This window comes from Chiloscyllium plagiosum, unplaced genomic scaffold (assembly GCF_037043375.1).
Source record: "Chiloscyllium plagiosum isolate Xiang-an unplaced genomic scaffold, Cpla_swu_hap1 HiC_scaffold_30, whole genome shotgun sequence".
NCBI classification, from domain to species: domain Eukaryota; kingdom Metazoa; phylum Chordata; class Chondrichthyes; order Orectolobiformes; family Hemiscylliidae; genus Chiloscyllium; species Chiloscyllium plagiosum.
The window spans coordinates 20,760,706-20,775,940 of NW_028270168.1; the positions used below are offsets into that span (position 1 = coordinate 20,760,706).

The 15,235-nt window shown below is 42.1% G+C and overlaps 1 protein-coding gene across 1 annotated transcript in view; it reads right to left on the reverse strand.

Moving 5' to 3' along the window:
* Positions 1-15,235, reverse strand: part of LOC122563602 (exostosin-1-like) — a 260,921-nt gene that overhangs the window by 44,073 nt on the left and 201,613 nt on the right. Inside the window, exons 3-4 of the mRNA XM_043717538.2 lie at positions 6,591-6,698; positions 2,307-2,426 (exon numbers count right to left, since the gene is read on the reverse strand). Coding sequence (XP_043573473.1) covers positions 2,307-2,426; positions 6,591-6,698 — 228 coding nt within the window. The remainder of the gene's footprint in view (positions 1-2,306; positions 2,427-6,590; positions 6,699-15,235) is intronic.

Consider the following 15,235-nt stretch of genomic DNA (forward strand, 5'->3'; position numbering starts at 1 on the left):
TTGGAAGGCTTCCTCTCTCCCTGTTCTCTGTGCCTCAGTTTCTCTCTCACATAAAAAGCCTAATAAAAAGGCAATTTGGGAGAAAAATAATCACAGAAAACTCCATGATTCTACAAATTTCACCACTGTTGAGGAAACAAGACAACCACTGAAAAGCCATGGATTCTTGTTTTACTCACAACTCAAATTTTTAAGAACTGTGTCTGCTTTTTATTCTTCCTGTTTTTACTAGAAACCCTCCCCCATCCTCCACTTTATTTTGAAACACTTACTATCTGTGTTTGACATGTTTTAAGGTTTTCACTTGGGGTGAGTAGGTAATGGAATACCTTTCTTTCACCCAGGAAAACCCTGCAATTATTTCCTTCATATTGATGTAATTAATTCATTTTAACTGATGTGTGATAGCTGTGTGTTGAAAAGAAATAAACATAATTGTTGCGACCAACTAAGGCAAGGGCAGCATTTAATTGAGTGGTGGCAGGGGTGGAGGTGGGGGGGGGGGAGGTGGCAGGGGTGGAGGTGGGGGGGGGTGTGGGCAGTGATGACTATTTCAGGTTCAGATTGAGAAGGCACCTGGCCAATGTGTCTGCCCTGGCACCAACTGAGATTCTTGAGTGGACAACAGATGACCACCAAAGGCCATGTCCCCAACACTGTTGTATTAAACTAGCTGTAGGGACGCACTTTGCCATGTGGGTCACATGTCAAGTAAATCAACGATGGACTGTTTGTCTTCTCCTGGGAAGGTATCTGTCAAAGTTGCACACTCTGCCTAATTTAGCAAGCCAGCATTGAGAAAGGGAAAGCAGACTGAGAACCACTTCCTTTACCTTGCGGCGGACTCTATGCTCCTCAGGCAAGGCCCAAACTGTGACCACCCTCACCACCTCAACAAGAAAATGATTTTATGCCGTCACTGATTTGGGTTACTCCGTGATTCCTGGTGCCCAGTAGGTTTTTGTTTTCCTGCAACAGCCTTAGCTTTCCTGTGGTGCTGTTGAACAAGAGTATTGCTAGCCTCTGATTGGCCAGCAGCTCTTGATGGGTGGGAAGTCAGGGTCTTGATGCTGGGTGAGGGCACTTTTCTGGCCTCTCCACTGCCTGGATGGTCAGATTTCCCACACAAGACAACACACATTTCTCACGGGCAGTCTAAAGGCCATCATCACTTCCACAAAATTGTATCTGAAACCACTACTACTTATAACAAAAAAATTGCATTTATGTGGTAAAGTATCCCAAGACATTTCAAAGGAGAGTGATTAAGCAAAATTGGACTCTGAGACACACATGTAACATTGGTTAGGTGGTAAACAAGGTAGATTTGAAGAAGCAATTTGAAACTAGAGAAACACTTAGTTTCTAACTGAACTGAGTTTGTCCACTTGCATTAGTTACTTTGCTTTGCCTATAAATTACACTGTGGCTCAAACAGGTAATACTGGATTATGTACAGCTGTTTTAGCAATAGGATTATACATTGTGTATTGCATGGTATAATACTCTGGTAGATCAGCCAAGATCTTAGTGCACGCTTGGAGTAGCTTGAGGGTCCATTTAGCCTCCTCCTAGTTCTAATAGTCTGACTGTAGTCATATTGTATGTCACAGAAGTATGCTGTTCAATATAATGACTTTTATCAAATAAAAGTTGAGTGAATGCCTGTAACCTTACTGTGCAAATCCATTTCTTAAGTTACAGATTCATTGCTCTCTCCAAAATTCTGTATTTGCTGGAAACCAGCCTTGGAAATTTGATTCTCTTATTTATATCTGATAAATGGATCTTCTGTCTATGGTAGAGTAACCAGGATGAATGAACCAAGTGCTCTTAACAAAGGTCAGGCTGCCAATCTTCAACCTTTGCTCTGTTGTCAAACCTCCAACCTCTTCTCAGTTTGACAATTACAGGAAATCACTGTTATGCTTGTAATGAAAGCCTCAGCACATTTAATACTGGAACTAGGGCCAGAAAGCTAATTAATGTAAGTTTCAGTCTTTAGTCAATGTCAAGCTGTAACATTCATCAAGACATTAAGAGGTTAGAGATATGGATGAAGCAGTAAGTGTCCATCACCAGCAATGGCAAGTAATTTGGGTGTACAACAAAAGTGGGGTGAGGCAATAATGGTGTGAGTTGGGCTATGCTCACTAGCATAGACTCGACACTGATGCACCAACACCTCATTCCTAATCTGCCAATTGAGCCAAGGCTGACAAAAATAATATTAAGCAAAAAACATTTCCCAAGGACAAAGAAGAATTGTTAAAAGAAAAATCAGTAACTAAGGTTGTCTCACTCACCTCCAATGTGGTCGATACAATCTTTTCTACAGAAGAAAAATATGCATCCCACAAAAATTGGGTGTGTTGTCGGAATGCCAGGATTTTGTCATTATCAATGGACCTGACTGTTGAGGGAACCTATAAAATAGAATTGGAGAGATTTTAATTCATCTTCTGAAATCAAGCACTGCTCAGAAACTGTTTCAACAACTATTCACCTCCTACTATTTGCTTACAGGTAGACCCCCACGTAGGGTGGCATGGTGGTACAATAGTCAGCACTGCTGCCTCACAGCACAAGGGATCTGGTTCAATTCCAGCCTCAGCTGACTGTCTTAGTGGAGCTTGCATTGCACCTTCTGTCTGTTTCTGTCCACAGTATATACATGTGCTGGTAAGGTGGATTGGCCAGACTAAATTGCCCCACAGTGTCCAGGGATGTGCAGGCTAGGTGGGTTAGCCATGGTAAATGTGGGATTACAGGGATAGGTTGGGGCACTGGGTGTGGGTAGGATGCTCTTCAGAAATTGTTGCAGACTCAATGGGCCAAATGGCCTCTTTCTACACTGTAGGGATTCTAAAAACCATCACTATTTGCCATAGTGACAGGCTGAAGCCAGCTATTTGCCACATTGTGCCTTGATTCTAAGGGACCAAAAATCTGTCTAGCCCCCTTAAGTAAACAACAATGCAGCACTTGCAGCTTTCTCATATACAACAAAAAGGAGCAATTCTGGCAAGTGCCAATTAAATGAAGTTTGGTTAAAGACTCCTGAGTTGGGAGTGGGGTTAACAATTTCTGTGCTCAAGTCTCTGCAGTGGGACTTGATGCTACAGTCTTCTACTCCTGATGCAAGTGTGCTAACTAGTGAGCCACAGCTAACACCATTAAAAGGTGAAGCATGTACATAACATGGAACTGAAGTACAAAGAAGATTCCAGGATGGTTCCCTATTTTGTGTTACGTTAACTAATGTCAGATCAAGTACTGATGGAGATACTGTCTTTATTGTCATCATTCAAGAGAAGGGAAAATCGACAGGGTTTCTACTCCTGATTGCTCTTCACTGCCCCCTGCTGGAAGATTTGTGAATGTTGGACGAGAGAACAGGATGGGGCTCAAGTTCGATAAGCAGACAGTCTGTTTGCACTGAAAATATGAAGGATGGATAATTGGGAGAGAATCAAATTGTTAGAAAGGTGGGGGAGAAATCTGTGAGCAAAGGGGAAGCAACAAAGAACAGATCTTTAAGCTGATAATGACCAGATGAAATCAATAACAATAAACAAGTATGGTAATGTTCAAACTGTCAGAGTGTGTGATTGAATAAAGAATGTGTGTACTGTTCTGTGAAATTGAGGATAGTCAGGCTGACTGAAAGATTCAACCCAATAGCCCTCCTTCTATTAACTCATCTATCTTCAGTTTTTTGGTACGGGAAAGGTGTCCTTTCACTAATGAAGAGGTGCTGACTAGAACAAAATGTAGGAGCCAAACACACACTATTTCAAACATACTTTACTTGGCGAAAAACTGAACAACTGGGTTCATGGTGAAGAATGTGGAAGTGAGATGCAAAAAATAGAACATAACAATGTAGCAAAGAGGAGCAGGAGTAGGTCATTCAGCCCCTCAAGTGTGCCCTGCCATTTAATAAGAATATGGCTAGTCTTCTCCAGGCCTCAGCCCCTCTTTTGTGCCAGTTACTCGTAACCCTCCACTCCCTAATATTTCAAAAATCAGCGCAATGAATCTAATTTGAACTGCTTCCAATGTTTCTACATCCTTTCTTAAATACGGGAGCCCAAACTGAACAATGTACTCTGGTTGCGGCCTCACCAGCACCCTGTAGAGTTGTAACAGAACTTCCCTAAGTTTAAACTCCAACTCCCTAGCAATAAAGGCCAAATTTTCATCTGCCTTTTTAATTCTTTGATGCATTTGCATGCTAACGTTTTGTTTCATGCACAAGAACACTCAGATCCCTCTGTCGTGCACTTTTATGGTGTCTTTCTCCACTTAAATAATAGTCTGTCTTTCAATCTTTCTATTGAATTACATGACCTCACACATACCTACAACAAACTCCAACTTCCAGGTTTTTGCCCACTCACTTGAATTACCAAGATCTGCTTGCAAATTTTTATGTCCTCGTCACCATGGGGCAGCATGGTGGCTCAGTGGTTAGCACTGCTACCTCATAGTGCCAGGAACCCGCGTTCGACTCCAGCCTCGGCAAGTGTGTGGAGTTTGCACATTCTCCCCGTGTCTGCGTGAGTTTCCTCCAGGTGGTCTGGTTTCCTCCCACAGTCCAAAGATGTGCAGATTAGGTGAATTGGTCATGCTAAATTGCCCATAGCATTAGATGCATTAATTAGGAGGAATGGGTCTGGGTGGTTTACTCTTCAGAGGGTTGGTGTGAACTAGTTGGGCCGAAGGGCCTGTTTCCACACTGTAGGGAATCTAATCAAACATGTCCTCCCACCTATTTTTATATCATCAGTAAGCTTGGCTACATTACACTCTTCACTTGTAAATCATTGAAGCTGGGGGACTGATCCTTGTGACACTCCACTTGTTACATCTGAAGAAGATTCAAAATCTTGACTGTGTCTTCTACATTAACCAACCCTCAATCAATGCTAATACATTACCCCAAATACTGTGAATTCTTATCTTGTGTAATAACCTTTTAACTGGCACCTTACCAAATGCATTCTAGAAATCCAAGTTCACCAAACCTATCAGTTCGCTTTTATCTTCTCTGCTTCTATTATCCTCAAAGAACTGTAGCAAATTTGGCAAACATGATTCCCTTTAAACAAAACATGTTGAGACTGTTTGACTGCATTATGCTTTTCTAATTGTCCTGCGATTTCTTTTTTAATAATGGACTCCAGCATTTTCCCAACAACAGATGTCAGCACAACTTTCTTTTAGTCACTTGTAGAATGTAGGCATCGCAAGCTGGCCAGCATTTATTGCCCCTTCCTCATTGGACTTGAGAAAGTGGTGGTGAGCTGATAACTTGAACTACTGTAGTCGATGTGCACAACTAGCCTACAGTCTCCTGCTTTCTGTCTCCTTTCGTTGAATAGGGTGGCCCCACAGCAGTTTTCCAGTCTGCTAGAATATGTTGGAATCCAGTGAATTCAGGAATGTATCAACAAATTCCACCATTACCTCTGCAACCACTTCCTTTAAAACCCTTGGATGCACCAGGTGCTGGTGACTTCTCTGCCTTCAATCCCATTAGCTTGTCAAATACTTTGTTCATGCAACTCTTTCCTTCCATTAGCACCTTGCTTATCTGTTATCTGTGAGATGTTTATCATGTCGTCCACCATGAACACTCATGTAATATACTGGTTTAAATAATCTGCCATTTCTCAGTTATGAATTCCCTAGTCACATCTTCTAAGGGTCCCACATTCTCTTCAGCTACACACTTCCTTTTCTCATACCCATAGAAACTCTTGTTGTTTGTTCTTATATTTCTTGTCAATTTATTTTCATAATCAATTTTCTCCCTCTTTATTAGCCTTTTAGTAATCTGCTTCTGGTTCCTAAAGATTCCTAATCCTCTGTCCTATCACTAGCTTTAGCTACTTTGCGTGCCTTAGTTTTTGGTTGGATATGCTCCGTGACTGCCTTTTTTAACTGTGAGTGGTTCAGCCTTCTCATCAAATTGTTTCTGACTGTAATAATCTTTGCTGAGGGTTATGAAATATTCGCTTAAATGGCTATCCCTGCTCATCTATTGACCTTTCCCTTAGGCTATTTTCCAAGCCCATTTTAGACAACTCTTTCCTCATATCTCTGTAAATGCCCTTATTCAAGTTGAGGTTTGACAGCCAAAGTTGCTGTCCCTCAAACTGAATTTGGAATTCTATCATTTGTGACAGCTATGTCTTAGAGGATCCTAAACTATGAGATCTCTTATTAATTTTACCTCATTACACATTGCTAGATGTAAAATTGCCTGTCCTCTGATAGCTTGTGAAATGTACTGCTCTAAAAAACAAATCGGATGCAATCTGTCATTTAATCTTCCATGTTATCTTTGCCCATGTGATTGGTCCAGTTGATCTGCAGATTAAAATCACCCATCAGAACTGAAGTGCTCTTCTTACACACATTATGAAAAAAGGGATGCAGATGACTTAAGTGATTCAAAACTGAAACAACGGAATGAATTCGTTCAACATTATTCCTGAGATGGGGATTTGGTACAAGTATTGAGTTAGAAGCTGTGGCTACGTGAACTTTATTGCTGAGTCCATTTTGTCATTGCCCCTTACCTGGAGTAGGAGCCTCTCGTCACCCACCACCACAGCTTTGCTCCAATCAATGACCTCGGAGAACGGTAGCTCCCAGCCATTACTGAGCAGTACTGGAATACAAGCAGCCTAGGATGAAGCAAAATAAAACACCACTTAATTCGACAACTTAATGTTGTTTGTCATCAGTAATAAAGAATTTTAAGCATTTCATTTCACTCTCTGGAATTGTTACTTGTGTTGTGATAAATTTACACAAGTACAATTGCCCTCTGGTATTTCAGCTGTCACCCTAGACAGTGATATCAATGTAACATACCATCAAAGTGACACTGCAAACAATCTCCTTCTCATTAAACCTCCACACACATTCAATTTCTAGTAGTAGGTTATGGTAGAGAGATTGGAAATGGAAATTCTATCTATTTATTTCAGCCTCCCTTCCCTGCTTAAATGGGTGCTGGGACCAATTGTTGCTAAGATCAATCAACTCAGCAGGGACTAGAATCTGGTCTCTTACACTTGGCAGTGAATTTATCAATTGATGCTATTATGGGACCATCATAGATTATCTGTAAAATCTATACTACTTTCTCCAAACCTTTTTAAAAGCAGGGCTTTAGCAATGGACTCTTGTTTCCAAATTGGATACCCAATTGTCTTTGATCTTTGATGTGTTTTTATTTCAAATTGTAAATGGTGTGTGTGTGTGTGTGTGTGGCATTCAGGCTAACCGGCTTGTTAAAAAGCACATCTGGCCAGTTACTTATATTTTTTAAAATAGTGGGTGTGTTGCTGATTTTGGCAACTACCCACCTAACATTTAATGGTGACGATGTCATTTTGGGGGGAATGCAGGAAAATAGTTGGCCAATCGCCCACCACATGTGACTGCCCCTTCAGTAAAATGCCTGAAGATTCCAGCCTGATTTTAAAGAAATGGAATGGAAATTGTGGAATCATTGTAGCACAAAAGTGACAGGGAAGAGAGAAAAGGTGTCGTCCACTAAGCTCATGGTTGACAACACTTCTGGCATGTCTTCCATGAGCCCTAGCCTCTAAACACACCATCCTCACATTCACTGCCAATGGTCACTTGACACACACCCTCACATTGTCCCAGACAACTGGATGCGAAGAGCCCCTTCAGTATTGGATTGGCTGATTCTTGATAGTCATTTTAACAGCCTTTCAACCTATGCTCCAATATTTGTACAACTAGTAAACAGAAATATTCATAGAAAATTAAAAAGGAAAACAAATTGTTTGATGTTCCTATGAATACTTGGCCTGGGTATGTTTGCAGCAGCATCCAAAAGATTAAACCTTCATGCCAATCTGGATGATTGTCAACTCAAACTGAGCTGCAGTCAGACACCTGCCAACTCATGGTGTTCCAGAGATCTCGTTCACGGTTCATGTGTCTTAGAATTTAACTGCACATTTTATGAAGAGAAGATTTATCTCGACAGAATGCAGGTATGTTTGAGAAACCGATATAAGCAGCTCAGAAATAAAATGTAATGAAATCAGCTTGGAGCCTATCACATTTAAAAGAATACAGCTATGTTGATTCAGAAGGTTAAGAGCTAGAAAGGCAATACCATCCAAGACCAGGTGGCTTTACCAGTTAAAGAACTGGAGACAGCACCTGCAATCCTTGCAGTAAGGGTTGTCCAAAGAAATACTTCTATTTTGGGAATTTTGTCAAATTAGTTTGGAAGTCTTTGGTAAACCCTGAAGGTTGCCCAAACACATATCTTTCATCAGATCGAAGAAGGAATTTTAAATGAGTGATACTTAACCCATAAGACTTCAGGAGGACATCCGAGAGCATGATTATGACAATGACAGTGACTACTTCCAGCTTTGTCAAGAGCATCCACCTGAGCAAGCAAATCCAAGATAATATATATATTTGGTGAGTAACTTAACAGAAAGGTTAAGGTGCTGACTACCTCTGAGGCTGAAAATAGTAAAGAGTGAAGATAAGGTAAATCATTGGGGTGGCTCCTCAAGGACAAGCTTGAGTTTTAATATGCTGTGGAAATTATGAGTCAGGGAAGAATGAGGAAGGGAGAGCATTTCCAAGTTTTTGATGTAAAGAGTGAAGCAAAGAAACAACAATGTACTTTTAAAAAGTATCATCCTATCCCTCAGAAACATCTCAAAGTACCTAGCATGCAGTAAAATGTAGTCTCCAGTCAGTATCATCAGGTGGTTAAACCCCAGGATTACTTTGAGAGAGGTTTCAAAACAACAATAAGACAAATTAACAAGTAAACTTTTTTTGATATTGTTGGGTAAGGGAGAAATGTTGGCCAGGACTCCAGATCATAATTCACTGTTCATCTTTAAGCAATTGATATGCTGGGAATATTGATGTTCCTTTCTTCTACACAACCTTTTGAACTCAATTTTTTTGCATCAACATAAGAAAAAAAATCCCAGTGAGTGACAATTTCCATTTTCTTGCTCACAAGCTTTATAAAGCAATCGATGAATGACAAGTTTCAAAATAATGAGATTTGTTTCACTTTGGGTCTCCTAGGAATCATGGAAAAAAGGTTCTGAAGGAATGAAAATGCAGTGCAACCCTTTGCATTAAGCTTGAGGTTGCTTAGCAACATCCCAAGAAGACCATACAAAAACTTGCATTTCTCTCCCCTCTTTTCTTCTTCATTTCAAAACAAGAAATATAAGAAATAAGGAGCAGAAGTGGACCAGATGTCCCATTAAGCTTACTCCATTGTTCAAATGGTCATGACTGATCTTTGGCATCAGCTCCATTTTCCTGCCCACTTCCCATATACCTTGATGCCCCTGGAGTCCAGAGTTTTGTCCAGCATTAAATATATTCAACAATGGGGCTTCCACCATCCTCTGGTGTAAAGAACTCCAAAGATTCACAACCTATTGAGTGCATGAATGTCTATTCTTCTGTGTCCTAAGTGATCAGCCACTCATCCTGTGATAGTGCCTCCCATGTTCTCGACTTTCCAGCACGAGAAAACAAAACCTTTCAGTGTCTGACATGTCAAGTTCCTACAAAATCTTGCATGCTTCAATGACATCATGTTTTGTTCTTCTAAATTTCAGAGACCCAAAGTACGGAACCTCTCATTTGAGAATAACCAGTACTTATTTTATTCTTGTATATGATGTGGGTATTAACAGTAAAGCTGGCATTTGTTACCCATCCCAAGTTGCCGGTGAATAGAGTGGTTTCATAAGCCATTTCAGATGGAAATTAATTTTTTTTAAAATTTATTCAAGGGATGAGGGTGTCACTGGCTGGGCCAGCATTTCTTGTCCATTTCTGCTTGTCAAGAGGGCAGTCAAGAATCAACCACATTTTTTTTTCTTATTCATTCATGGGATGAGGGTGTCGCTGGCTAGGTGAGCATTTATTGCCCATCGTTATTTAACCAACGGGCTGTTAAAAGTCAACCGTATTGCTGTGGATTTGGAGTTACATGTAGGCCAGATCAGGGAAGGACAGCAGTTTCCTCCCCTAAAGGGCATTAGTGAATCAGATGGGTTTTTCTGACAATTGACTATGGATTTCTGAGAGTCTGGAATCATGTGTCAAACAGGCCAGTTTTCCTTCTCTAAACGACATTAGAGAAAAACATGGAGATTTTAAAAAAACGTGGTTACACATTCACTATTAGGCTGGATTTTAATTGCAGATTTTATTCAAATTTCTCCATCTGCCATGTTAGGATTGAAACCTATGTCCTCATAATATTGACATGAGTTTCTAGATTACCTCGGTACAGGTAAAGTCTCCATTGTAGTGGAAGACAAGTGGATGCTCTTTGGAGGGTCCAATTTCCCTTGACATGATGACAATTAATCTCAGGTCTTCCACAAAAGATTCTTTCAAAGAGATTAATTGACAATGAAAATCCTCAGGTTGGTGAAGTTGCACAGTTGAAGAAAAACTGGGAGATATAACCATGTAGCTACAGTACCGATATAATGATTTCTTGAAGTTCTCACTCAGTATTCTCAAGTTTAGGACAAAGAGAGTAGTGAATCATCAAGAAGATTGCAGAATTTCATTCTTCAAAAGATTTGTGCAAGAATGGTGAATGATCAACAAAAATCTCCTGAGATTACTGACTATTCTGGAGGAGTTGCAGTCTGGACAATCCAGATCGCATTTGTAGACACTGAGAAACTTTCTGGAAAAATGCCAGATGCAAGGAAGCTCAGCATGGACTACACAAATGGAATACTAGGCAAAGATAAGGAATTTTATATTTTTGAGGTGATCTGTTTGATTTACCTTTAAAGTAGTGATCTTGTATTGCAAAACTACTGAAGGTGACCAGAGCATTGGATAGCTCCTTGTGAAATCTTACAGCTTGGAATGCTTCCTTACATCTTAATGCCAGTATTTTAAAATATTGATTGACACTTTTTCCTTGCTTTTCATCAGCTTTTTGTTGGGAGAGGCGAAAAACTTATGGGCTTGGATGGAATCTCAGATTTGTGACAAATGGTACCGACGCAGCACACTTTGAGCCTGGACTTGCCTCATATACTGAGTTGCTTGTCCCAATCTTGGGCCTTCCGTGCACTGCAATGAATCATGGAGAATGCTGTCAAAAATTTCATTGATCTCATTTCTTAATGCCTCATTATCACAGGAAATGGCCACTGTAAATGAATCCTCAGTGGAGTGCATCGAGACCATTGGCTGTTGCATCAGATGCAGTCAATAACAAGGTTCTCGAGACTAAAATAAGCATTGAAGGATGCTAGGCCTGAAAAAAAACTTTGCCTATTTTTATCAACAAGTTTTCTGTTGAGGGTCCCATTGGTGATAGAGCCTACTGTCTGTAAGAAAGTACTGGCCTCCTTAAATCTTTCTTCTATCACCTTAAAAATATGGTCCTTAGTTTTGAACGTAGAGAAAAGACCTTTGCTATTCACCATATCTACGTCCCTCATGATTTGGAGATGCTGGTGTTGGACCGGGGTGTACCAGGTTAAAAAAAAATCACACAACACCAGGTTATAGTCCAACAGGTTTAATTGAAAGCACTAGCTTTCTGAGCGTCGCTCCTTCATCGGGTGGTTGTGGACAATTGTAAGACACAGAATTTATAGCAAAAATTTACAGTGTGATGTAACTGAAATTATACATTGAAAAATACCTTGATTATTTGTTGAGTCTTTCATCTGTTCGAATACCATGATTGTTTCACTTCTTTCATATGTAAATCACAAAACTTTTTTAAAAAAGGTTACACTCTCAGGTTAACTGTAACAATTGGTGTCAGCCAGACAATATGTTGAAGGTGTTAGCCCCCTGTGTTCCCTGTCTATGCCATAACATTTAGACTGATTCTAATATAAAAAGTGAGTTAACAGAGTCTGACATGGATTCATGCAGTTTTTGAGCAAAGTACAATGCAACTCTGCAAATACAAATTCACCCCACAAACGTATATGTGTGCATGTGGGTTTTTGTGTGTATGTGTGTGTGTCTGTCTATCTGGGGTGGGGGTGTTGTCAGTGTGAGAGAGAGTGTATACGTGTGTGTATGTGAGTGTAGAGTGTCTAAGTCTGAGAGGGTGCATGTGTGAGTGCGTGTGTGTATGTGTGTGGGGTGGGGGGTTGTGAGTGTCTGTGAGAGAGTGTGTATATGTGTGTGTGAGTGTAAAGGGTCTAAGTCTGTGAGAGGATGTATGTGAGAGTATGGGAGTGTGTTTGTCTGTGTATACATGTATCTGTATGTATGTGTGTGTATAGGAGTGCCTGTGTGTGTGTGTGTGTGTGTGTGTGTGTGTGTGTGTATAGTGCAATGGTGGTCACCTGTAGTGTGACATGAACCCTCGGTCCCAGTTGAGGCCCTCCCTATGGGTATGGAACTTAGCTATCAGCCTCTGCTCGGCCACTTTTCGCTGCTGCCTGTCTCGAAGTCCGCCTTGGAGGATGGTCACCTGCAGGTCCGAGGTCGAATGTCCTGGACCGCCGAAGTGTTCCCCAACTGTAAGGAAACACTCCTGTCTGTTGATTGTTGTGCGGTGCCCATTCATCCGTTGCCGCAGCCTTTGCTTGGTTTCCCCAATGTACCATGCCTCCGGGAATCCTTGCCTCACATGAGTACCTGCCACGTACATGGTGGGAGATGTCCCCACGTGAAATGGTGGTATCCATGTCCACACTCTGACACTTCTTGAGCGCCTACCATGACAGGGTTATATGGAGTTGTCCTGAAAGCTGGGCAGTTTGCTACGAACAATGATCTGTTTGAGGTTTGGCGGTTGTTTAAAGGCGAGCAGTGGAGGTGTGGGGAAGGTCTTGGCAAGGTGCTCATCCTCATTGATAATGTGTTGCAGATCACGAAGAACATGGCGTAGTTTTTCAGCTCCTGGGAAGTACTGGATAATGAAGGGTACCCTGTCGGTTGCAGCACGTGTCTGTCTTCTGAGGAGGTCATTATGGCTCCTTGCTGTGGCACGTCGGAACTGGCAGTTGATGAGTTGAGCATCGTACCCCATCCTTATGACAGCATCCCTGAGTTCTTCCAGGTGTCCGTCACATTCCTCCTCACCTGAACAGATCCTGTGTACGCGTAGGGCTTGTCCATAGGGGATGGCTGTTTTAATACATTTTCGGTGGAAGCTGGAGAAGTGTAGCATTGTGAGGTTGTCTGTGGGTTTGCAGTAGAGTGTGGTGCTGAGGTATCCATCCTTGATAGAGATGCATGTGTCCAAGAATGAGACAGATAGTCGAGAGTAGTCCATGGTGAGTTTGATGGTGGGATGAAACTTGTTGATATCACTGCGTAGTTTTATCAGTGACTCCTGACCATGGGTCCAGAGGATGAAAATGTCGTCAATGTACCTGGTGTATAATGTTGGTTGGAGGTCCTGCGTAGAAAAGAAGTCTTGTTCGAATCTGTGCATGAAGATGTTGGCATATTGGGGTGAAAATTTGGTCCCCATGGCTGTTCCACGTGTCTGGATGAAGAACTGGTTGTCAAAGGTGAAGATGTTGTGATCGAGGATAAAGCGGACGAGTTGTTTGGAGATTGGCAGTATTTGGTGTTGAGTACTGAGGTTGTTGCTGCGATGCCATCATTGTGGGAGATGCTGGTATAGAGTGCTGAAATGTCCATTGTGACGAGGAATATTCCCGGATTGACTGGTCCGTGGGTGCTGAGTTTCTGTAAGAAATCCGTAGTGTTGCAACAGAATCTGGGAATCCCCAGTACAATAGGTTTCAAGATGCCTTCAACATAGCCGGAGAGAATCTCACACAGGGTCCCATTGTCTGATACGATGGGACGTCCTGGTGTATTGGCTTTGTGTATCTTTGGAAGGCAGTAGAAGTCGCCAACAAGAGAAATATGTGGGATAAGGGTGCGTAAGGAACTCTGAAGGACTGGATCCAAAGTCCTGATCAATGTGTTTAATTCACGGGTACCAACAACTGAACAACCATGAACACTACAGTCAACTACCAGCTGATCTGACCAAAGAACACACCCATGAATTAAACACATTGATCAGGACTTTGATGGATGGACACCTCAGCACCACACTCTACCGCAAACCCACAGACAACCTCACAATGCTACACTTCTCCAGCTTCCACCCAAAACATATTAAAACAGCCATCCCCTATGCACAAGCCCTATGCGTACACCGGATCTGTTCAGAGAGGAGGAACGTGGCGGACACCTGGAAGTACTCTATGATGCTCTCATAAGAATGGGATACGATGCTCAACTCATCGACGCCAGTTCCGACGTGCCACAGCGAGAAACCGTAATGACCTCCTCAGGAGACAGACTTGAGCTGCAACCGACAGGGTACACTTCGTTGTCCAGTACTTCCCAGGAGCTGAAAAACTACGCCATGTTCTTTGTGACCTGCAACACATTATCAATGAGGATGAGCACCTCGCCAAGACCTTTCCTACACCTCCACTATTTGCCTTTAAACAACTGCCAAACCTCAAACAGATCATTGTTCATAGCAAGCTTTCCAGCTTTCAGGACAACTCCATACAACCCTGTCATGGTAGGCGCTGCAAGACGTGTCAGAGTGTGGACATGGATACCACCATTACATGTGGGGACACCTCCCACCATGTACGTGGCAGGTACTCATGTGACTCAGCCAACGTTGTCTATCTTGTATGTTGCAGGCAAGGATGCCCGGAGGCATGGTACATTGGGGAAACCAAGCAAAGGCTGCGGCAACAGATGAATGGGCACCGAACAACAATCAACAGACAGGAGTGTTTCCTTACAGTTGGGGAACACTTCGGCGGTCCAGGATATTCGACCTTGGACCTTCGGGTGACCATCCTCCAAGGCGGACTTCGGGACAGGCAGCAGCGAAAAGTGGCCGAGCAGAGGCTGATAGCTAAGTTCCGTACCCATAGGGAGGGCCTCAACTGGGACCTTGGGTTCATGTCACACTACAGGTGACCACCATTGCACTACACACACACACACACACCCCCCACCCCACACATATACACACACACACACACTCACACATGCACCCTCTCACAGACTTAGACACTCTACACTCACATACACACAAATATACACTCTCTCTCACACTCACAAACCCCCACCCCAGATAGACAGACATACACACACACACACAACATATACATATACGTTTGTGGGG